Raw genomic sequence first — 24,218 nt, 5'->3', positions numbered from 1 at the left:
GTCAGCCATGGTACAGAATGAACCCTGCACGAACCACTGCCCGTACCCAGCTGGGTGCCTGTCCCAGCATGAGTCCTTCTAGCCTAGAGTTTCAGACTTCAGTGCCCACCCCCCAAGTGCAGCAGTCTTTGGCCCATATTTCCCTGTAAGGCTGTAAGCCCCATGACTAGTTGCCAGAAAGTTTTAAAACATTGCTTGGTTTGACTGTTGATAACAAAAACGACAAGCAGTTATATTAAACAATTTTAAATCTGGAATGGATTTCCAAGATTATCTAAGCCAGTCCCCACAATTTGCAGATGAGAAACTAAGACCTAGAATTGGGATTAGAGTCTGTTCCTCCTGGATTGACTGAGATATGTCAGAATGCCAGGATCTAATTAAATGGTCAAAAAACGTTACCTTTCTTTGGGTTTAGGCCAATAATTTTCTAATGGTAGAAGCCTGTAGTGAGTAGAATATTTTCAAAGAATTCCACTAAACACTGTTGGGTTGAAGAGGAATAGAAGACCTCATGCTCTTCACCTTTGGTCTCCAAGGCAGTCTTTTGGAAGAACTCCTGAAGACAGGAGGCAGTCTGAGAGTCACTACTCTGCCCCAGCTGCTGTGTAGTGATTAGCCGCTGTAAACTTAGTAACTGTTGTGCTCTGTCTCTATCTCAGCATTTACTGCCAAGGGAATCTTGCACAGCAAGGAGCCAGGGCTGCATCTGCTTCTGTGTGGTGGCTATGGTTGTCCTGGTTTAGCTTCTCTATGACAGAGCCCCCACAACCTGTGGTCAGTCTGAACCGGCCACTTCTGTCTCCCCAGACTCTATCTTTGGAAGCACCTGCCAGAATTAAGAACAAAGCTCCCCCTGCTGACTGGCCCCAGGAAGGAGAGGTGACCTTTGAGAATGCAGAGATGAGGTACCAAGAGAATCTGCCTCTGGTCCTGAAGAAAGTGTCCTTCACCATCAAACCTAAGGAGAAGATTGGCATTGTGGGGCGGACGGGATCAGGTAAAAATACTCTGAGTCCTCTCTGGAGAAACCTGTGAATCTGTCAGAGTTATTGACTATCTCATCCCTTCAAACTAGATCCCCTATTGATGAGAGATCAGTGTCTCAGGTCTCATTGAAACCACTTCTCTAGGATTATTTTCAACCCTGCTTTTCTAACATTTAGTGCTTCTTGTAATCATAAAAGTATACGCTTCCACTGCAGAACACATGGAACATGAGGCAAATTACAAAAGGGGTAAAGCACCCATAACTCTGCTACCTGAAGAGCATTACCATTAACCTTTCAGTGGCTGTCTTTTCAGGTGTTTTCTTTCAACAAATACATTTATAAAGATGAGGTCATTTTACACACACTGTTGCATGGCCTGCTTTTAAAACCACCAAGTGTTTTCCATGTCAGTTAATATTCTCTGATATGATTTCTATGCAGCATGGTATGAAATTCTATTTTATGGATCACTGTAATTTATACCTAATAAATTCCAGTCGGAGGGCACAGAGGTTGGTTTACTGCACTGAAGAGCACTGCAGTGAACATTCTTATTTCAATGAAGTCAAGAGTATTTGAGGTTGCTGGGATAGATTGCCAGGTGGCATCCTGTTTGTCAGACACTAACACAGCTCTAAATACAAAACCCATTTCCCTTTGAAGACAAATTATTTATTTTTATTTTTTAAAGATTTTATTTATTTTCAGGGAAAGGGGAAGGGAAGGAGAAAGAAAGGGAGTGAAGCATTGATGTGCAAGATATACATTGATTGGTTACCTTTCACATGCCCCCAACCGGGGACCAGCCCGCAACCAGGCATGTGCCCTGGCTGGGAATTGAACCAGCGACCCCTTGGTTCACAGGCTGGCACTCAATCCACTGAGCCACACCAGCCAGGGCAGAAATTATTTTCTTGATCTGATGTCATTTGCAAAGAACTAGAGAGCAAGTCTTCATTTTAGGCATTTTACTTCCCTCTTATTCTTAGAAGTGTATTATGTATTCCCTTTAGATTTCTAGGGTCAAGACTTCAGTAATGTTTTTCTTTCCTTCTTTTCTTCTTGAATAATGTCTCAAAGATTGAGTGTTGTCTCCTTTTACCCTGTTGACCCTTGTATAAGAGGTCTCTCTGGGTCAGTTCTCATGAGCTTTCTGGGCTCCATGCTTCCTTCTCATCAAAACTCTTCTAGCTTTTTTTCGTGCCCTGAAAAAATAAAAAGAAGCCAGCATCTTTTCTGGGCAATTTACTTTAAAGAAACTGCCAGGAAGAAAAGAAAAAGTCATTTCCTGCTCCCTGTTTGAAGGAATTACTTCATGTCAAAACAAGATACTGCCTCTAGGTATTTTGCACTGGCAAGAGAATGCTCAGCCAAGGAGGGTGAGTAAGCCCAAGGCTCTTACTCTGCTCTCTCCCGGGACTCCAGCTGCTATTATGCATTGGCTCCCAGAGGTGCCCAGCTCTCCTGAAAGCTCTGCCTAGTGTCCCTTCCTGTTATTCCCTTTCACACGAGTAAGACAGACCAAAATTCTCACAGACTTTATTAAACCCTAAATATAATAGTTACAGAAGAGAAATAAACAAGAAAAATAAAATAATTATAAATAGCCTAACTTACAAAGTCTAAACTAATCCTAATAAGCTTCTTCCAAGTCTCATAGACCCTGGTCCTGCTGTGGTTGTAAGGACTTCGTTGCCTTATTTGCTAGCACATTCCCAGAGATTTAGGCAACTATAGATTCGGAGAACTGTCAAGTCTTCTAATTCAGGTGTTCCAACCCTAGGTGTCTTTTATTAAGGTGGAACAACAACCTATTTATGTGAGCACCATGCCTTGGCAGGGAAGGAGAGGCTCCCTCCCCTTCCTCATTTCCGGGTAAGGGGCCACTCACCAGATCCCCCAATCCTGAATAAAGCCAGTCACTTTTAGGAGAAGGCCTCATTAAGAACAGTCCTGTGACATGGGCTTGGGTTTCCCAACTCATTTTTGGTAGATGGATGTGAGGAATTCTGCTTTAGGAAGATGGACAGAATCCATTAGGTTCTTTGACAGTGCCAGCCCAGGGGACACATAATGACAGCAGGGATGTGGCTGCAGACCCTGGGGCAAGGCACATATTTGTACCCCCAGTGATGAAGTCATGAGGCTTCCTGAGAGGTCTTTCAGAGCCTGGAGATAGGAGGAGGGTAGGCATCCAGCATCCAGTCGAGGCAGTGTGGTCTTAACAGCTAAAATCATGTACTTCTAAATCTAAACCCTGGGTCTGAGTTGCAGGAAAGTAGATAGACAGCACTATGTCAGACTGACTTTGGGAAGGGGGCACTAGAGAGAGCTTTTTAAATGTTAATGTGTTTTGACATTTTAATCTCAGTTCAGAGAATCTATCCCAAGGAAATCGTCTGAGGCAGGAGCAAAGTTGGAGCACTGACATGCACCATAACATTATTATAGTAAGTTTTAAATAAACTACATGTCCAACATTAGAGGACTGGATAAGTAAGTAAGAGTACATCCAGCCCTGGCTGGGTGGCTCAGTTGGTTGGAGTGTTGTCCCATACACCAAAAGGTTGTGGGTTCAGTCCCCTGTAAGGGCACATACAGAAGGCAACCAACCTCTCTCTCTCTCCAGCCCCCTTCCTTCTCCCCCTCTTCATACTCTGTCTCTAAAATTAATAGAAATATAGCCTCAGGTGAGGATTAAAAAAAAAAAAAAAGAGTACATTCACATAATAGACTGTATTACAGCTACCAAAATTTTATCTTGAAAAGTAATATGATTGAATGCTTGTTCTGTAATGTTAAGTGGAAAAAGTGATTATAACATTGTCTGTCTGGTATGCTCTCACTTCTGAGAAAAAGACTATAAGGACATGTGTCAAAAATAATGGGAGTGATTATGAGAAATTGCTGTTAGTTTCTTGAATTACTTATGTGACTCAGTTGGGTTGGGCCTTGTCCCGCAAAGTGAAAGATCACCAGCTCGATTCCCAGTCAGGGCACATGCCTGGACTGCAGTTTCAGTCCCCAGCCGTGATATATATGAGAGGCAACCAATACATGTTTCTCTCTCCCATCAATGTTTCCCTCCCTTTCTTTCTCTCTTCCTTCTCCTCTCTCTAAAAATAAATAAATAAAATTAAAAAAAAGAAAAGCTGTTCTGCCTATCACTGTGATACTGAACTCATTGTTTTACCCCCCCCCCCAAAAACTGCTTTTCTACCACAGTTGCCTGTCCTGGCAGAGTCATCTACAGCCACTATTTACTCAATTCGGAGCCTCCTTCCCTTGTGCTTTTGCCCCAGAACGTCTCCCATTCCAGCTGCCATGGTGGGAGGCCTTGTCTTGTTTCTCTCTGTTATGTTAATGGGACAGAAGAGAAGGAAGACATCTTGTCCTCTGGTTTGCCTCTAGCTCAGTGGTTCTCAACCTTCCTAATGCCACGACCCTTTAAAACAGTTCCTCATGTTGTGGTGACCCCCAACCATAAAATTATTTTTGTTGCTACTTCATAACTGTAATTTTGCTACTGTTATGAATCATAATGTAAATATCTGATATGCAGGATGTATTTTCATTGTTACAAATTGAACATAATTAAAGCATAGTGTTTAATCACAAAAAAAATATGTAATTATATACGTGTTTTCAGATGGTCTTAGGCGACCCCTGTGAAAGGGTTGTTCGACCCCCAAAGAGGTCACGACCCACAGGTTGAGAACCGCTGCTCTAGCTCCTTTGCCAGTAAGACCTCTGTTCTCACTTTGCCTGAGAGGCATGTTTCTGTTTTACTCTTGTGTAATGGTCCTTTAAATTCCTTCTCAGGCTGAAGCTCTGTGATTTAAATGTATATGCTTGGTAGCTCAGGAAAGTTCACTTTTCTTTTTTGCCTGTTTCTGGCGATCATTTTATACATTATCTGAGTTAATCTGCTGAAATAATGATCGCATAAACCGGTTTTGTACATTGTTAATGAGCCACTTTTCTGCATGTCTTCTTGCTCCTCAGGGAAGTCCTCCCTGGGCATGGCCCTCTTCCGCCTGGTGGAGTTATCTGGAGGCTGCATCAAGGTTGATGGAGTGAGAATCAGTGAGATCGGCCTTGCTGACCTCCGAAGCAAGCTCTCCATCATTCCCCAAGAGCCAGTGCTGTTCAGTGGCACTGTCAGGTGAGAACCTGAGCGCCCTGGGCCAGGTGGGCATGTGAGAGCCTCGATCTGGGACCGAGACCTAGTGACCTCCAGTCTACAGAGTTTTTCCCACTACTCCATGTGCTCCCCATTGCACAGGGACAGGGCAGCTCCGTGGGACAGGGCACCTCATTCATGGAACGGGGCTCGGAGTCCCTGCAGTGTGGCAGTGAGCAAGTAAGAGAGAGCTGTGCTTGGGTCTCGGCTCTGTGACTTCGGACAAGCTACCTGACCACCCCTAAACTTGTTTCTTCATCCATTAAGCCTTGTCATTGTGAAAACTGAATAGATTTGTACAAATTATATAAGCACAGAGCCCAGCAAATAATGAGCATTCAGTAAATGGCTGTGGCCATTATTACCGTATCCTCCATCCTCCGCGCTATTCTCTCTCCTAGGTACACATCACGTTGCCATTCTAATGATGGTTTTCAGGCATTATTACTCACATTCTTCCATTTTCCAGTATCTTCTCCCACCTGTAATACTCTGGAATGAAGCCTCTCTGAAATCTGCCAGCCTGCCAAAGATAAAGCTCTTCTTCTTGACCTGTTACAATAGTAACTAAGAAGGAAATCCTATTGAATCCCATTTTATTTCGTTATGCTTTATCCTGCCTTTAGCCTTAAGCATTTGCCTCCTAAAAACAATGAGTTTCCATAATTTGTGTCTATTCTTATTCAAGTCGCTTCTCTTTCAAAATAAAAATAGTTATAACTGTATGGTCGACCTAGACAGGACTTCTTTTGTTTTTAAATCACTCTAAAAGTAATATTACCATTTCTTCTTTAATTTTTATCAGTTTCCCAAAAAATTAGTACTAACTTAAGTTCAAATTATCACAGGCAATGTTCACACTTGTCTTAAAAACTAGGTCCTTCACCCTACCCAGCCCTACCCCTTTTCTTTAGAAATGACATTTTTAAAAATTTTAATCTTCATTGTATTTTTTTTTCCCATTACCATTTAGTCTCCTTATACCCCTCTTCCACCAGCAATTGCCACCTCACTCAGGGAGGTTTGGTAGATAAACTGAATTCTCACCTACTTTCATATAAGGTCAACACTGTTGGATGTGTTTATTTTGGCACTTCTCTAAAACACTAATGAATTTGGACAGCATAAACTGGGTCTGTTGATGATAATAAGTCATTCCCTTTGGGTACTGAGATAGCAAGGTCAAATACATAATGTGAGAAGAGAATTAGAATTTATTGAAGATTCAGGTCTAAAAATAAGAAATTGAGAGGTATTGCCAAATCTGCTCTTCTTTCCTATATATCTCTACTTTTAGATGCCAGAGGAACACCTTAGAGAATAAAATTGGCCTTATCATTTTTGGCTCAGGAAAAATCTGTATTTCTCTTCATTTTTAAACTATCATTTGAAAGAGAGTAGGAAGTTAGGCATGCCCAACTTCACACTTCCTGGAATACACTGCCACCAAAAAGCCTCTGTGTTCATTTCAGAATTTCACAGCATTTCCTGTGAGTCTGGAGTCAGGGCTTCTAGAGTTCATGCTAAGAATTGATAGGCTGGCATGTGCAGCTGGTGTTCACAGAACATGGAAACACAGCTTTTGTGGGAGTTGAGACCATTTGTTATCAGCTCCAGAGACATGTTGCCAGTTGATGAACAAGCTCAGTAGTTGGAGTGCTAATGCCCTGAGTATTAGGTTATTGAGCTCAGAGTGCTATTTGGTCATCAGCTATGCAAACTTAGGAAATCCTAAGTTTCATTTCTGCTTTCGGTTCGTTTGCTTTTCTTAGAAAATTAGAAAGCCTATGTAATGAGTTTACCAAAACAAGGGAAGGATAGATCAGTTGTTTCCTCAGCTTCCTCCTTGAGACTCCACATTTGGAGACTGTATCTCAGTCACCATTAACCAGCATTATGGGGGAGTACATCTTCTTGAGATACCGACATGCAGTTAAAACATATAAAGAACTCTTAAGAGGGAAAACAAGGTAAAGCCAAAACCAAACTGACAAAACTCAGAAAAGGTCACAAGATAAAGTGTCTGAATTTTTCTACATACAATCTAAATCATAGACCAGTCCATTTGGCCTAGATTAGCCTGAATCTCAGTCCCTTCCAGTAGCTGCATCCAGCCCTCCCTCATCTGGCCTGGGTTTGAGCTGTAAGGCCTTTGTTTCTGTGGCCAGTCCCTTTCCTCTGCCTTTTGCCTGAGTAATTAACTCCAAGAAGAGAGGTCCCTTCTCATCCCGCCCTAAACGCTTTTGCTGACTCTGGAAATACTTTTTTTTTTTCCAGAAGTCCCTGTGCTCTTGCTTCTGCCCTAACCAGCCCCTGCTGGAGTCCTCACCATCCTTGTAGACTGTCTGCAGCCCAAGTTGGCTGGTGGTTAATCTGCCCCTCAGTGAGACTGGTTGGGCTCAGCTGTCACTCTAGTCTGTCTCTGAGTCCCAGTGTCCTTCTGTGGAGTGGGCACCTTCTGATCACCTGGAGCATCTCTGTGTGGCGTCCATTCATTGGCAAGAGGCAGTGTTCTCATTTCTTCCTAGTCAGATGCCCCCTCTCCTTTTCGATCAGCCCATTAATTTTTTTTTTTTTTTTTAACTTTTGAGGACTCTCTCGCTCTCAGCTCACCACACAACAACAGTGACTGAGTCCACAAGTGACTCCTGTTTTGGTTCATTCTGGGCCCAAACACCTTCAGACAAGCATTTAGGATTCTAGGTGAATGGAAGATGCTCCACATTTGCAGCAGGATCTTAGAATCTCAAGGTCTTTCAGTTATTTGGGTTAATTTTTTTTTTTTTTCTTTAAGAGACTCCCTTTTCCTTCTTCTTTTTTTTTTTTTTTTTGACAGTCTTGATCCCTCTGGAACTGGTAAGGACTTATCAAAAAGACTATTCCTCCTTGAGGCATGCCCACTCAAATCTCCTTTTCAAGAGAATTTTCTTTCTTCTAAACTCTTAAGAGTCCCCACAAGAATGCAAACAGGAAACCAGTGGGCAGCAGCAGATCCTTGGGCTAACCCCCTGACCCTGTCTCCAAGGCCCCCTTTTCTCTGACTTCCCAGTGAGCTGACAGCAGCCCTGCCTTGGCTCACTTCTTTCCTATAATGTTTCTAGAGAGCCAAAGCAGCCCCGCTTAGTCTCCTGTTGTTTTTCTGTCCTAGGCCCTTCCTTGCTTCACTGTCAGTCAGATCCTCTTCTTTAATTAAGAGAGCCCTTCTTAGATGGCATCCCTATAGAGAGCAGTCTTCTCATCCTGATATTCAAGACCCTGGGGTTATTGTGCCACTTGGAAAATACATTGAATATATAGGTCAGAAAGCCACCAAACATTGGAACCAAGGCATCTAATGTGTCCACAGAGACATTGTCAATTTAACAGCTGCCAATTATTGAGCATCCTCCATGTTCCAGGCATTGTACATATACTCTCTAATGTTTATAGCAACCTGCCAAGCCATATCTATGTACCCATTTTACAGAAGAGGAAACTGAGGAGTAATTTGTCCAAAGTCACGCCAACGGTAGGAGGCAGAGCAGGGATTTGAGCCCAGTCTGTTTGCATCCTCTGTGTGTACCCTCTCCCTTTGTGATTTGTATATCTATATTTCTTAATTTTTTGGTATAACTGTATTATAAAAGTTAAAAGTTTTATAAAGAAGAAAGTCTGTTCTTAGAGCCAGAAGCAGGCTTCTCAGCTTCCACCTCTGGCTGGCTAGGGAATGAGCCCTCCTAAGGGGTTTAAGCCCTCCTTCTCCCACCTGTCTTTCACCTTTTACCCCAGACAGCCTTGGCAATATGGTCCATTCCATACCGGATCACTGAGAAAGTCCTCTTATGTTTCTCCGTAGATCAAACTTGGATCCCTTCAACCAGTACACTGAAGACCAGATTTGGGATGCTCTAGAAAGGACGCACATGAAAGAATGTGTAAGTAAAGCACTGAGGGCAAGCTCTGCTGCAGTTCCAAGGGTGGAACTGCAGGGACGCTGTGGTCAGTCCCCAGCCTGCTCAGGCTGCCTCTGCCCAGCCTGGTCTGTCCCTCCACCTTCAGGATGTCTGTTGGAGGGATGCTTTAAAGCAGGGCTTCCCAGGCATTTCAGAAAGGGCATAAAAACTGGTATTTCCTGACCCCCATCTCTTCTCCCCCTCCCCCTGCCCATGATCATATTGCCCTTCTTACTATCCATTGATTGAGGAGATATAAATGACAACCACTCAGAATTCAGTAATGCTTTTAAATTTATTATAACAGTATAACATCCTTTTGGAGTATCTGTATATGTGCAAAAGTTACATCTCTTATTGAGTCTGCAGAAAACATGCCATATGGGTCTGGATTCACAGATCTGTTAGGGCAGATCAGCAAGTACCCTCCAGGGGCCAAAATCTACAGATGGATTCCCCTCACCTGGAAGAGGAGCTCTCCTGTCCCTGCTTAAGTGAAACTCAGGATCCCCTGCCCTAACTCCACCCGATCACCTCTGCTTTTCTCTCTTTTAGATTGAGCTTCCTCAAGTAATTTCATTTGAAGAATAGGTTCCATAGCTCACAAAAAGAAGTTTGACAGCCGTGGACTTACAGCTTTACACTTAAGAAAGACAGCAGTTTTATTTACCCCATCTCCTATTGCATGGCTGTATTTTCAGTGGCCCCAGAATGAGGCCCACTATGAGCCAGGATTTGAGGACATGAAAATATTAGAATTTCCGGGCATTTTGAGAGTATAAAGCTAACAGAATAGTATATTTGAAATAGGGACTGTCCTAGCAAATGTGAGTCTTGGTGTATGTGATCTTCACACCTGCACCTTTTTAGGTGAGCCAGGTTCGTGGCTAGTAATTCCTTCTTCTGTTTCAGGATCATTTACCTTGGCCACTGGATTTTTGACAAAATTTAGGGTTTTGTTTTTTTTTTCCTTTCCAAATTTTACTTCTTTACCTTCTCACTACTACTTTCTTTCTCCCTAGATTGCTCAGCTACCTCTGAAACTTGAATCTGAAGTGCTGGAGAATGGGGAAAACTTCTCAGTAGGGGAACGGCAGCTCTTATGCATAGCGAGAGCCTTGCTCCGCCACTGTAAGGTAAGGCAGTGTGGTGGGCGCTGGGGAAGGCAACGGCACGAGAGAACAGGGAGGTGGAAGAGCAGCCTTTCCTTGTGGCACTCCTGGCTCTGAGCCCAGTGGTGCTTTTTAAGAGAGTGCTCAGGGGTGTTCCTGAATTAACCTTGACACAATTTGGGTATGTGGGCTTTTTTGTTTGTTTGTTTTTATTTTTAATTTCCCTGAGCCTTCAGTTTCCAAGGGCAACTTTTGTTTCTGGCCAGTAGTTATAGTACTAGAAACCGTAGACTCAGAAGATTTAAAAACTGCGAGACATACTCAGGTCATGAGATCCAGTCCCCTCATTTTAGAAACTGGAAGAGGGAGGTCCAGAAAGATTACTGTGTGTGTTTGGAGTCAGAGCACGTGGGGGAGTATTTTGTTAGATGAGTATTATACAAATATCCCTTTATTTATGGAAATCAAGGCAAACATATGGGTTTGATGTTGTATCAATTCTAAACAAGACAGTATTTGTACATATGTGTACCTACTTAGAAAGAAACAATATATAGTATAAAATTCAAATGCTAAAATATGTTTTAGTAAAACCTAAATTAACCAGAATGCTTAAGGAAGTGGTTGGATCCCCTTTCCCCTGTCTTCCCCGGCAGATTCTGATTCTCGATGAAGCCACAGCGGCCATGGACACTGAGACAGACCTACTGATCCAAGAGACTGTCCGAGAAGCCTTTGCCGACTGCACTATGCTGACAATTGCCCATCGCCTGCATACGGTCCTAGGCTCTGATAGGATTATGGTGCTGGCCCAGGGACAGGTACTGAGCCCCTGACAGACCTGGGTTTGGCATGTGACCTTGTCTGGGAGGACTGGGCTGATGGGCATATTAGTGTGGTTCTGAGCTTTCAGGAAAGCAGCCATAGCAGCTCTAGTCTGGTTGCTTTGCGGGGGGTGGGGAGTGGGGGCCGATACAGTCCCTCCCAACAAGGGTCTCAGTTAGAGGCACTCTTGGGTCCTTGTTTTGCTTTACTACCTGTTCATTTGTTGCATGAAAACAACAGTACTCTGACTTAGTCCAAGAGCGTGTTTAGTTAATAATTAATTCACATACACAAGAAATGCTCAAGGCGTCTTGAGACCAGCCACCACATGTAGTTTCCTTTTTGCAATTGTGTAATGGTGCCAAACTTCGTATCCTGCTATTCCAAGCTTTCCACAGCCTGGCCCAGCCTGGCCTTCTTCATGTCCCTCTTTCCTTGCAGGTGCTGTCAGCTATAGATAATCTTGCATACCCTAAGTTTTCTCACCTCTGTCTTTACTAATATAGTTCCATCTACCTAAAATGCCCTTTCCTTTTGTTCCCTTTCCCTTCTCTACCTGCTTACAACCTGCCTATCCCTCACGAAAGCCATTGTCTACCTGTCCCCTCACAGGACAGCGTCTGCTCTGGCACCCAGGGTCATGCCTTCATACAACCAGTTCTAAGGAAGGATACTGTGTCCTTTGGCCTCTATCAGGCAGGACAACCTTCCCTAGAAGCACCCAGGAGACTGTCTTCCATCTCCTTGGCCAAGGCTGTGTCCTGTGCCTTTCCCATGCAGCAAGGGAGGCTGGGAAAGTCTGTGGCATTTTCAGCCAACATCGTGGGAGGTCTGCCAGCATATTGTTCACTTTACTACTGCGATTTTCAGAGACGGCATAGAAGTCCATCATAGGAATGGCTAATTAACTGAGACGATCCCTTACTTCCCCTTTTCCCCTGCCAACTAGGTATCCTGAGCTATTCCTTTTCCATCTGTAGGTTTAGATGAGCTCTCATCACAAGATGATATTTGCCTGCTATGCCTTTGATTTGAGCTGCAGAGTTTTCCCTTGTAGCTTATAATACCTTGTTGATTGATTCCTTCACACCTAAGGCTGAGAATTAGATAAAGGAGGCCTAGAGGTCTGTCTCTCCAACCTTTCCCTTTACCCTGGTTAGTTTACAACATTAAAAAAAAAGAACCCATTTGGCCATGGCATGGCTAGTTGAATTGTCACCCTTGATTCCATCCTCTGGGGCCTTTGGACTTGCTCCCCTTCCTGAGCAGTGGATTCTCTAAATCACTGCAAGTGCCCCAAAGTCACATCCTGAGGCCATCTCCTTCCTTTGCAGGTGGTGGAGTTTGACACCCCATCAGTCCTTCTGTCCAATGACAGCTCCCGGTTCTATGCCATGTTTGCTGCTACAGAGAACAAGATTGCTGTCAAGGGCTAACTCCTCCTGCCGCCGTGGAGCCTCTTTCCTTCGGAGCATCGCCATTCCCTGCCTGGGGCGGGCGCTCTTCCTGTCCTGCCGAAACCTTGCCTTTCCCGATTTTATCTTTCGCACAGCAGTTCAGGATTGGCTTGTGTGTTTCACTTTTAGGGAGAGTCATATTTTGATTATTGTATTTATTCTGTATTCATGTAAACAAGATTTAGTTTTTGTTCTTAATTGCACTCTAAAAGGTTCAGGGAACCGTTATTATAAATGTATCAGAGGCCTATAATGAAGCTTTATACGTGTAGCTATATCTATATATAATTCTGTACATAGCCTATATTTACAGTGAAAATGTAAGCTGTTTATTTTATATTAAAATAAGCACTGTGCTAATAACAGTGCACATTCCTTTCTATCATTCTGGTACAGTCTGCTGTACTGGAGATCTGGTTTTGCTATTAGACGACAGGAAGGGTAGCATATTGTTCTTTGTTAGCTGGTTGCTTCACGGTGCCAGGTTTTCTGGGTATCAGAAAAGGAAGATGTGTGGCAATCGTGGGCCCCCCAGCAGCCCGCTCTGTCACCTCCCCACATCCACCCCAGGACAGGGCGGAGTACAGGGGGACCACCGGAGGCCACGCAGTGCACCGTGAATTCTCAGGGCTCCTGCTTTCTGTCCTGGTGTCACTTCCCTGTTTCTGTCAGGAGAACAGCGGGGCAAAGCCCCGACCCCTTTTCACTTCCTCCCGTCAGGAATGCGAATCATGGGAACATTCCTCGGCGAGAGGGACTTTCTTTCCTGCCTTCCTCTTTTTGCTGTTGTTTCTAAACAAGAATTGAATCTATTCAGTGTCCCACTGCCTCAGGTTCCTAACGCTGGCCACTGCACAGAGCACTCCAGCTCCTAGACCTGTTGGTCCCAAACCCTGGAGCCAACTGCTGCTTTCCCCGGTGGTACTTTCTCATTTGCCTGGTCCCACACCTCCACCGTCCAGTGACAGGGTTCAGGATTTTGTGGGTCTGTTTTCCTTCCTCACTGCAGTTGTCGCACAGTCTCTTTCTCTCTCCAAAGTCTGCGACTTTTAAGCAGCTCTTGCTAATCAGTGTCTCACACTGGTGTAGAAGTTTTTTGTACTGTAAAGAGACCTACCTCAGGTTGCTGATTGCTGTGTGGTTCGGTGTGTTTCTGCAAACCCCCTTTGTGCCGTGGGGCCAGTAGCTCAGGTGGGCGTGGTCGCTGCTGTCATCAGTTGAATGGTCAGCGTTGCATGTCGTGACCAACTAGACATTCTGTCGCCTTAGCATGTTTGCTGAACACCTTGTGGAAGCAAAAATCTGAAAAATGAATAAAATTATTTTGGATTTTGTAAAACTTCTGGTGTATAAAGTAGTTCTCTTGGAGGATGTCTTTGAATGACTTTGGAATACCAGACCCTGGTTGTAAACATCCAGGTGGAGTTATGTCTGAGAAGGGCCAATCGCAGAGCTGGTTGGATGCAAGGGGCGTGGGGCCCCGCAGGCCTGACCCCACCTGTGGCGGGCCCTAGGCGCTGATGGTCACCAAATAAAACCCCTGCGCTGCCATAAGAGGGCTGGGCCTGCGAAGGGTGAATGCTTCAAACAGTATAATTGCCCTTTCAGCCAATTCATTCAGCTTAACTCATTGAGAATTAAGTACCCGTTCAAAAGGGTAATTGTTCTAGAGTTTCTCAATATAGTGTATTGAAGGCAGCCGAGAAGGCTTTTAAACTCTTCAGTACTGGTTCTGCTGACCATCAGCAAAAATCGTATCTTAAACTTAGCCCTTTTTATAAACTACTGTCTTGAAAACAGCAGCTTGGCTCTAAAGTTACAGTTTTTCTTCCCCATTTTGAGAGCTCAGGAGCCACATATGACCTGTGGCTCCCGTGTTGACAGCGCCAATGTAGAATGTTGCCCTCATCGCAGGAAGATCTGCTGGACAGCACTGATACAAACCACTTTCGTGGATGCCCTGATTTACCTTCCCAGAAGGGCAGCAGGAAAAACTGCTAAGCCATCCCATTCAGGCTCTCTGTAGTACTGTGACACCAGCTTCCCCTCCTGTCAATCCTGTTATCTCTTTGATCTCCTCCTACCTCTCAACCTGCTTTGCCCCCTTAAAGGAGGCATTTTCCCACCTTTGCCCACTCCTTGTTCTCTCTGTGCATGGATTCTTTCACTGCCACAGGTATGGTGACAAACCTCCACTGTGGGCTTGGCCTCCCCTGGTACCTGTGCCTGCTGAGGGCCTCCATGGCCATCTCCCAGGTGACTCACACAGCTTCTCAGAAATCAGTGCTCCTTGTCTTAATTAGTAACTGTACCATTGTCCTCCTTAGTCTTCAGGCAAGAAGCTGAATTATTTTAACTCTCCTGCCCCTTCCCAATAAATTGTCACCTCCTAACTAGTCTCCCTGCCTTGGTGTCCCTCTGGACCATTGTACAATATTTACTACTGACAATACGCAAACCAAAACTGCAAGTTGGTGGAATACTTCACATCCAAGTGCCCATCAGTAGACGAATGGATACAAAAAGCTGTGGTACATTTACACGATGGAATACTACTCGGCCATAAAAAAAGCAGGGGCTCTTACCTTTTGCGACAGCATGGGTAGACCTGGAGATCATTATGCAAAGTAAAATAAGCCAGTCAGAGAAAGACAAGGATCATACAATCTTGCTTATATGTGAATCTAATTAACAAAATAAACTGAAAATAGAAACCGAGGAGTGGGTGGTTACATGGAGCAGACTGACAGTTGTCAGAGGGGAGGGAGGTGGGGGACTGGATGAAAGAAGATGAAGGAATTAAGCAATAAATAAATAAATACACACATACAGACAACAATGGTGATGGCCAGAGGGAAAGGGTGTGGGGGAGATGGAGGTGGGCAAAGGGGGGATAAATGGGCATGGAAAGAGTGCGTTGGGCGATGGGCACACAATGCAGTTTGCCGATGAAGTTTTTGTTGAGCTGTACACTTGAAACCTGTGTGGTTTTTTGAACCAGTGTCACCCCAATAAATTCTATTTTAAAGAAAGACCAACTAGACTACCAATGGCTGAAATCTTCAGGGGACAATCAGTTGCTTAGAGGGTGGCCCATAACTCTTGGCTTGGCTGTCAGGATGCCCATCGTTTGGCTCTAACCCTTCTTTTCTACTCAGCATTCCTAAAAGCCAGTGTTTTCACAGTTTTAAATCTGCAGTTTTCTCAGCTTGGAACCCCTTGGTCATCTTGTCAAACAAAGCCATGTTTATCTTTTTAAACTGAGTTCAAATACTGTTTCCTCCACAAAGCCTTTCTCTTCAAACCAAATTCCTCTGGGTTCCTACAGTCCTTTGCTTACACACCTGTTTAAGGTTATTTTTTTGCTTTTACTTTGCATATTCTAGTTGGTTATTTTCTTATAGTTCTGCCCATGAATTTTTAATCTCTCAAAGGCAGTAAATCATCTTAATTTTGTATACTTTATAACTTCTTTAAAAAATTTTTTTAAATATTTTATTTATTTACTTTTAAAGAAAGGGGCAGGGCCCTTGCTGGTGTGGTTCAGTGGATTGAGCGCTGGCCTGTGAACCAAAGTATTGCAGGTTCGATTCCCAGTCAGGGCACATGCCTGGGTTGTGGGCCAGGTCCCCAACTGGGGGCGTGTAAGAGGCAACCACACATTGATGTTTCTCTCCCTCTCTCTAAAAATAAATAAATAAAATCTTTTTAAAAAAAAGAAAGAAAGGGGAAGGGAGGGAGAAAGGAAGAGAAGCATCACTGTGTGGTTGCCTCCCCTGCACCCCCAACTGGGGACCTGGCCTGCAACCCAGTCATGTGCCCTGACCGGGAATCGAACTGGCGACAGTTTGGCTCATAGGCCGGCACTCAGTCCACTGAGCCACACCAGCTAGGGCCATTTCTGGTTTAAGTATTATGTTTTACATATAATAGGAGCTTAATAAGTATCACACTACTCAACTGACTCTTTGAGTACTGCCTATACACGAATGCTCAAAGTATATTTGTTAATAAATATCAGCATTGTAGACTTTCATTTTGGTCATGGCAAAAAGAAATCTGATAACTTAAAAGAGACAGAGAACTGGCATCGAGGAACATAAACCCTTATTTGGAATGACTTCAGGAGAGCCAGAAAGAGAATGCCCAATTTGGGGAATGGCTTAGTGAGGTGACAGGTCCTCTCCTACCTTCTTTCTAGTTGCCATCCAGAAATATAGCTTAGCATGAAAGTAGATGAGCCAAGGGGACACAGAAGGCCTCAGTTAACGAATCTTACCTTGCACTGATGGGTACCTGCACTGTCGTGCACCCTATTTCTTTTAATAACTTCCTGATTATAAAAGTAATGCATGTGGAAAGGTGCAATGAAGAAACCAAAGCCTGCCTGTGCCCTACTGTGGCAGTGTATTTTCCAAACATGGCTGCAGCAGCATCTCCCACCCCACATGCTTTCCTACAGCGTGACCTTGACAGTCTCCCAACAAGAAGAGGAGTCTGTCTCTCTACCCCCTTGAATCTGCGTGAGCTTTGTGACTACTTTGACCAATAGAATATGGCGACACTGCCAGTTCTACATAAAGCCCTTTTACAGCCTAGTAGCTCACACTTCTGTCTCTCAGAAATCAGCCACTACGTAAGCAGGGCAAATACACTGAGACCACCACACTGTGAGATTTACAGGCCGCGTGCAGAATTCCTGGAGGATGGGATATGGAGATGAAGTGAGGTGAGGGAGTGGCATCAGACAAAGGAGTAAAGCCATTTTGGCAGTGGAACCTCCAGCTTCAGCCATCCCACTGATGTTACAAATCCCTGAACAAAATAAAATGCTTTTTAATTGTTTTTATTATTTTTGAGAGAAGAAGGGAGGAGAGGAAGAGAGAAACATTGATTTTGTTGTTCCACTTATTTATGCATTTATTGGTTGATTTCTGTATGTGCCCTGACTGGGGATTGAACCCGCAACTTTGGCATATCAGTAAGATACTCTAACCAGCTAAGCTACCTGGCCTCAATTCTGTGACAAATGTGGGTTAATAAATATGTCCTGAAAAATCTGGATTCTGATAACCTCATTGGAAGCATAGCTCCAGAACTAGGCCCATTCCTTCTAGCTGCCATTAAGGAGATGGTATGTATTTGGATAGTGGTAGAGTGGAGGGGGGTACCTCTTTTCCTGGAATCTTCTCCCTCAGGCTTGAGCTCAGCATTCTTTCTGAGCTCAGGCAAGCTCCCACCCACCTTCTCAGATGGACTCAGCTTAGGAAGACTAAGCCAGGTGCTGCCCAAGTGAGAACTGTCAAGAGTTAGGACTTGGTCTCCCACAGCCATGGCACAGCCACTTCCTGAAGGGGAGAGCCATCACCCACCCAAGACTGGCCCAATGCCAACCAGTGTTCACAGACACATGGCCAAATCAATGGAAGGGTTTTGTAAGCAGACTCCATGTACATTTCCTTTAGAAGCTCAGCAGCTGGTCAAGATTGGCCACATACCATGTGATACAACCACTGACATTCAAATATAGATAAGAAAACCAATGATTGGCTAAGAGAAGTGATGTCTTGGGAAAGTACATGCCATCCATTCATTCCTATACCTGATAGGGTTCTGCCAATAATCACCCACCCAAGTCTCGCCATGTCGTACTCACAGAAAGACCCCTTTGGTTTCAATACTTTGTCCTTGGCCACTACTGGGGTCACCATCAGAAACAGGTGCATGAGGAAAGCTGCTGGTACATCTAGTAACTCTGTTGACAACATTGTCTACTAGGTAATAGTCCATACAAGTATCCCTTTCAGAATATGGTATCAGGAAAATTATCCACGTATGAGTGAGACTTTTGGAACACATCGTTTCTCCCTTCTCATTTTGACTAACAGGAAGCTCGGGCACTGTAAGTACATTTATCTCCAATCATTTCCCTTATCCTTTATAAAATTTTGGGTCTTTCTTTTTGTCTGTCTTGAATATATTTAATATTTTAAATAAAAACTGTCATAACTTTTGTTTGCATAAGAGGAATATGCTGAGTATAATTATGTCTTTATTAAAAGACATAATTCTGGGCCCTGACCAGTGTGGCTCAGTTAGTTGGAACACCGTCCTGTAACCAAAAGATTGCAGGTTCTATTCCCGGTCAGGGCACCTACCTAGGTTGCAGATTTGATCCCCGGTCCAGTGCATATGGGAAGAGGAAACCAACTGATGCTCCTTGGTCATATTTATGTTTCTCTCTCTCCCTTGCTCTCTCGTTGCTCTCTCCCTTCCTTTCTCCATGCCTCTCTCTCTAATAGCAATAAAAAATGTCCTTGGGTGAGGATTAAAGAAAACCCACATAATTCTGGTCTGAGGGATAATTCTACTGCTCCCAGAGCTCTTTGAAGGCAGCTGCATTGGGATATGGGTGTGCCCGTGTGTGCTTATGGGGAGGGTGTCGGCTGCCCTTTGCCACACTCTTCAGACACCACGCCTCCTACTGAGCTCTGGGTTAACACTCCCTGGGGCCCAGCAATGGCATGGGAGTGTCTTCTGCTGCCCCACTCCCCCTCTTCAAAGCTGAGGTTGAAAGAAAGCAGCTCCCTGTGGGAACTTCACTGAAACACTCAGCAGAATTCTAGTTGGGGAGTTCATTGCAAAAAGTCAGATGTAATATGATTTCCCCACCTGCAAAGCCTGGAATCATACAGGGTCAGCAGTTGCAGAGTGTTCATGGGGAACCATCGAACTGGGATGCTTTAGAGAGTGAAAGAAGTCATGATTAACAATAGCATATGCAAAGCAGGACTATGTCCTCTAATACTGCACCCTCCCTTGCTTCCTAGATGTGGTCTCTGAATTTCACCCTCCCCTCCCTGGGGCTCCGAACCCTTCCCAGAAATAGCTAGTCTTTTGGAGACTTCATCTGTCCAGAGGCAGTCAAGCCACCTGTAGTTATTCCCATTCACTCCCACGAGCCACTGGGGCGCATTATGCAAATTAAATACAAACATAAAACATAAAAATCTCTCCCTTTAAGTGTATGGAGATAAGTTTGGGGACCTCTCCTGTCTCACCTCTCCTCATTTCTTCCATTTCTAGTGGTCTTTTCTTATTTTTATCTCCTCTCCCATTCATCCTGGAGGGAGATGAGGAGGGACTTGGCCGGAGTGGGGTGCGGGTTGGCCTACCCTGCAGGCACTGAGCATGGATATGGTGCTGGGTTTGGGTAGATCTAGAGGTGGGAGAAAGCAGCTTTTTCATCTGCTCTCCATTCATTTCCGGGGGTGCGGGTGGGTTGAGGGATCAGCAGTGAGGGGCAGCCTGTTATGGGGAAGGGCTCCTGCCTGGGGTGCAGCTCCCTTGGTTAAGGCTATGACATGCACTCTTTACCCGCTGTTTCTCCAAAAGCCACAGAAGACCCCCACCCCCCCACTCCCCAACGCACACCCCACCAGGTTCTGCAGGCAGAGAAGGAAGGAGGGGAGGAAAGGGCACCTCAGCTCTAAAGAGGAGGTTTCTGGGTGCAGCGGCAGACAGGATGCAAACGGCAGACCTGGGACCAGCTTGGACCCTGTGAAGGAGGCCTCTAGAGCTGCATCAGAACCTCTGAAAGCAGGACTGGCTCTGGGTTTTTCACATCTGTTTTCTCTTAGCCTTCAACAAACTTCCTTTTGAGTGTGCAGCTTGTCACACCTGGGACTTGGAGACAATAGGCCTGCATTAGAATTGTAGCCCTACCACTTTCTTGAGCAAATTCATTTGGCCTTCTGAGACTTTCCTCCTCTGTAAAGCAGAAGCAGTAACATCCTTCACAGTACTGTAGAGAGGATTGGCTCAGAAATTTGATGTAAAAATACCTCATTCAAGACATTTTATTTGGTATGAGTTGTTCCTAGAAGAACAGGAGAGAGAGGCAGGACACACACAGAGCACCACAGCCTGGGTGATGACAATGGCTGGAATCAAAGGGAGGCCACCTGTGAAGGTGCAGCTTGAGGATGGGCTACCCCATGGTAGACATTCTCTGCATGAGACTTCCCTTTAAGTGGAAACCTTGTGGCCCACCTTCATCATCTCACTGTGGAGCCTGCACCTGGCAATCAGACACTGAGGGTCTCAGACAAGCAATGAAGAAGGGGCTACTGCCTTGTGACCTCCATTCCAGATCTGTGTCCTCCTGGATGTGCCATCCCTGAAATCTGACTGTAGTCTGACCCTGTGTGCAGAGTGTGACTCTGTTCCAGGAGCAACATTCCATCCTCATGGGCCAGAACACTGTGACTCTTGAGCGAGGGAGAGAGGAGAGGAAATTTGTCAAAGTTCAACATAGTTGGGAATGTTGAGCAAGCAAGTCTCCCACTAGAGTAAAACATTTCTATGTCTTAAAGAAAAGGCCTTGGGTGCTATATATCTGAGAAGCATTCCTGAACACAATACCCGGATGACAGCTGGGCCTAAATGGAATATGGTCAGTGGGTCACAAGGCAGATGACAGACCCATCTTTCTATCCCACCATTGTCTCCAAAACCAGAGTCACCACCACAGCCCAACTACCTTCATCTCTGCTAAAGCCTCTACTAAAATCCTCATGACCACCAGCATCACCCGTCCCAACCACCCCCAGAACTATCATTCACATGTGCCAAAACCATCTGAATTAAACAGAAGACTGGGAAGCATAGCAGCTTATAGGTGAGATATTTCCATTGAGAATGGCCCCTGTACTCAAGGAGTTCACATCACAGTGGGAAGAGGAGGGGGCGTGTATGAAAGAGAAAGTCTGGGCACGTGTAAAAGGAGTGGCATGCAGGAGCTCCCATAAGGGAGTCCCTGGTCTACTCACACAGAGTAATAGTGAACACCGTGGGACTGGGCTTTGAGGGGGTCCACCAGGTCCTCCTATCAGTGAGTCCACACCACCCACTGACATCTTGGGACTCCAAGCAATTGGATGACACTGATGGAGAAATCCAAAGAAAGGTGGACCTGGTGCCTGACCTTAGCAGCTTTTCATACTGTAGAAAAGATGGGATGGTCACCCAACATAATTAACAGAGCCAAGGATTCAGCCCAGAATTAGGCAAGGACCACCGTGGGAGATGGCTGGGGTGTTCGGAGGTAGTGGTTAGAGATCGAAGCTTTCAGAGAAGTCTACCTCTTACACAATGTTTTGAGGAAGAGGGGACATGACTTGTTGGAGAGGAAAGGGAGCAATTTTGTGGAAATGGAAGGAGCAGCAATATTTTAGAAGCGTGGCACCTTATCCACAGTACTTTCCCTGAACTCAGCTCATCCTCCCATCAGCCCTGGGAGGTAAGCACTGCTATCGTCACATCCGGCTGAGTAGGACCGACCTTGAAGATAGAACTAGAGGTGGAGACACAGGGGGAAGGCACTCTAGGCGGAGGGAACTGCCTGAGCACAGGCATAGATGTGGCAAAGCAGTGACCGTGTCGCTGGAGAGGCTGGTGTTGGCTTTTCCGCATTAAACCCATTGAACAGTGTCCCTGGAGTCATGGCTGGCTCTGTGCCTATGGTTTCCCTGACTCCTGCCCACACGCCTTCGTAAACAATCTCTTTATTCAATTACCCTCAACTACCCAGCTTGAGTGTACCAGGCATCTCTTGCACAAGAGCTCTATGAGATGGCTGGCTAAAATTATCTCCATTGTACAAATGAGGAAACTGAGGCAAGGGGAGGCTAGATAACTTACCCAAAGTCACACACCTAGTGTGAGGTAGAACTAGGTGTCAGACTCCAGCAGTCTGGCTCCAGGACAGCTGAAGCAAAAGCAAAGGCTACAGAACTTGACTGCAGACGAATAGAGGGACCTTTGGCAGGGGAGGAGTCCAAACAAACCAGAGATTGGAGCTGGGGTGGGGGTGGGGTGGGGGTGTGGTGACTGGAGGCAGGTTAGTCCCGTTAGGCCTCCAGAGAGGGTTGCTTAGTGCCTGGGCAGAGGAGAGCTGGCACCCAGTTTTTGTCATGCTGAGACGCAATAGTATATCCCGAGGGGAAACAATGCCACGTTTAGAGGTTGCCCCTGTCTCTCCCTGAGCTGACCCATGCGACCAGCTGAGACAGCCCAGTCGGAGGCTGAAAGCACCTCACTGGCGTTGCTCTCCATGGTCCAGAGGTGAGGCTGTTATGGGAGTGAAGGTGTTCCAACCTGCGCCAGGCCGGAGCCCTGTGGTCCAGGTGTGCAGCAGGGTCTGGGTGTGACTGGTGTGACCAAGTGGATTTTCTCCACTGGGAGAGGACTCCTGGGACTTGCCAGCCTCCACACACTGCCTGAGAGCACCGGCATAAAAGTGGAGCTCAGGCAGGCTGGGAGAGGAGGGTGGCCAGAGAGGGTGAAAGGGAAGGCAGGCTGGAGTGCACCGGAAGGCAAGGGGCGAGGGGAGGCACAGGCCAAGATGTTCTTCTTCTTCAGTGGGCTGGAAGTTTCTCTTCCTGAAACTTGTCACCTTCTATGGGAAAGGAGCTGCCTTCCTCCTAGTTCCTTCCCCTTCCCCATCCTAGGAAACCTGTGGCAACTAAGCTTTCAGCTGCACCCGGAGACACTGCTCCAGATACGAACTCTGCACTTGAGTCGGAGGCCCTGAAGGGGTGGGCAGACGGACCCTCCGTCTCTCTCAGTCCAGGGACACTGGAAAGAAGGAACTGGGGTGAGACACATGTGGACATGAATCCTGGTCCTCCCACTCTCTAGCTCTGTGGCCTTGAGCTTCAGTTCGCTCACCTGTCAAATGCAGGGTTGTTGGAGGACTGCCAAGATTGAATGTGTAAGCCCTGGGCGGTGTGGCTCAGCTGGGTGTCATACTGCAAAAGCAAATGGTCACAGGTTTGATTCCTAGTCAGGTCACACGCCTGGGCTGCGGGTTCAGTCCCCGATTGGGGCGTGTACGAGAGGCAACCGATGGATGTTTCTCTCTCACATCGCTGTTTCCCTCCCTCTCTTCCTCCCTCCCTTCCCCTCTCTCTAAAAATAAAAAATAAAAAAATCTAAAAAAATTGCATGTGTAGACTTGAGAGAGTTCTGAGGCAGAGAAATCCACTGCTAAGTGGAGACAGGTATCTCACAGCACTCTGCTGCAGGAGAGCACTGTCTGCGGTTGGAAGGAGTTTCCGGAAAAGCCACTTGGGATGGAAATTGCTGCGCTGCAGCTACCACCTTCGAGGCTTCTGTTGTGTTCTGGAGCCGAATGGCTGCTGAGAGCTCTGGAGGGCAGGAGACGATTCTTTGCCCCATGACAAAGCTCAGTTCCCATGGATGTTGACTAAATATTTATTACAATTTGGGTGAGGATGGCTGTGATCCCTCGGCTCCTCAGGCAGGCGGTGAGCGCTGTGCTGGGGGTGGGCAGACCTAGGTTTGAGGGCTTGGCCTTTTGCTGTCTCGCCTGGCATTCATTTTCTAACTCATAAGATGGAGCTAACAATGCCTACCTACTACACTTATGCTGTGGGTGGACTCGAGTAACAACTGTGCAGCCCACGAGGGACACCGAGCCCAGAAATAACTGTAGTGGTCATGTAATATTCTCTGTGAAATGAGTGGAACATACCCATTCTCCAGGACCGCTGGGATTCATTAGGGTCCAGACGCTGCGTGTGTAACACTGAGCCCTGACTATTCTAAGTCTACAGGGAGCCTGCAACCCTGCCCCCCCCCCCACTCTGGGGGGATCCCAGGGTTTGGCTTGTCTTAGAAATGGAGTGGTGGAA

At 45.7% G+C, this 24,218-nt stretch overlaps 1 protein-coding gene across 2 annotated transcripts in view; it reads left to right on the top strand.

The window, feature by feature from the left end:
• The window catches only part of ABCC5 (ATP binding cassette subfamily C member 5), an 85,844-nt gene extending 72,004 nt beyond the window's left edge, over nt 1-13,840 (top strand). For both annotated transcript variants that reach the window (XM_090274613.1, XM_090274622.1), the window contains exons 25-30: nt 811-1,000; nt 4,998-5,157; nt 9,011-9,089; nt 10,130-10,243; nt 10,876-11,040; nt 12,379-13,840. In XM_090274613.1, coding sequence (XP_090130739.1) covers nt 811-1,000; nt 4,998-5,157; nt 9,011-9,089; nt 10,130-10,243; nt 10,876-11,040; nt 12,379-12,480 — 810 coding nt within the window. In that variant the 3' untranslated portion in view covers nt 12,481-13,840. The remainder of the gene's footprint in view (nt 1-810; nt 1,001-4,997; nt 5,158-9,010; nt 9,090-10,129; nt 10,244-10,875; nt 11,041-12,378) is intronic.
• Nucleotides 13,841-24,218: the final 10,378 nt, after the last annotated feature.

This window comes from Furipterus horrens, unplaced genomic scaffold (genome assembly GCF_987537825.1).
Source record: "Furipterus horrens unplaced genomic scaffold, mFurHor1.1.pri manual_scaffold_1, whole genome shotgun sequence".
NCBI lineage: Eukaryota > Metazoa > Chordata > Mammalia > Chiroptera > Furipteridae > Furipterus > Furipterus horrens.
Note: the sequence above shows the minus strand (reverse complement) of the source record. Positions and strands in the feature narration are given on the sequence as shown.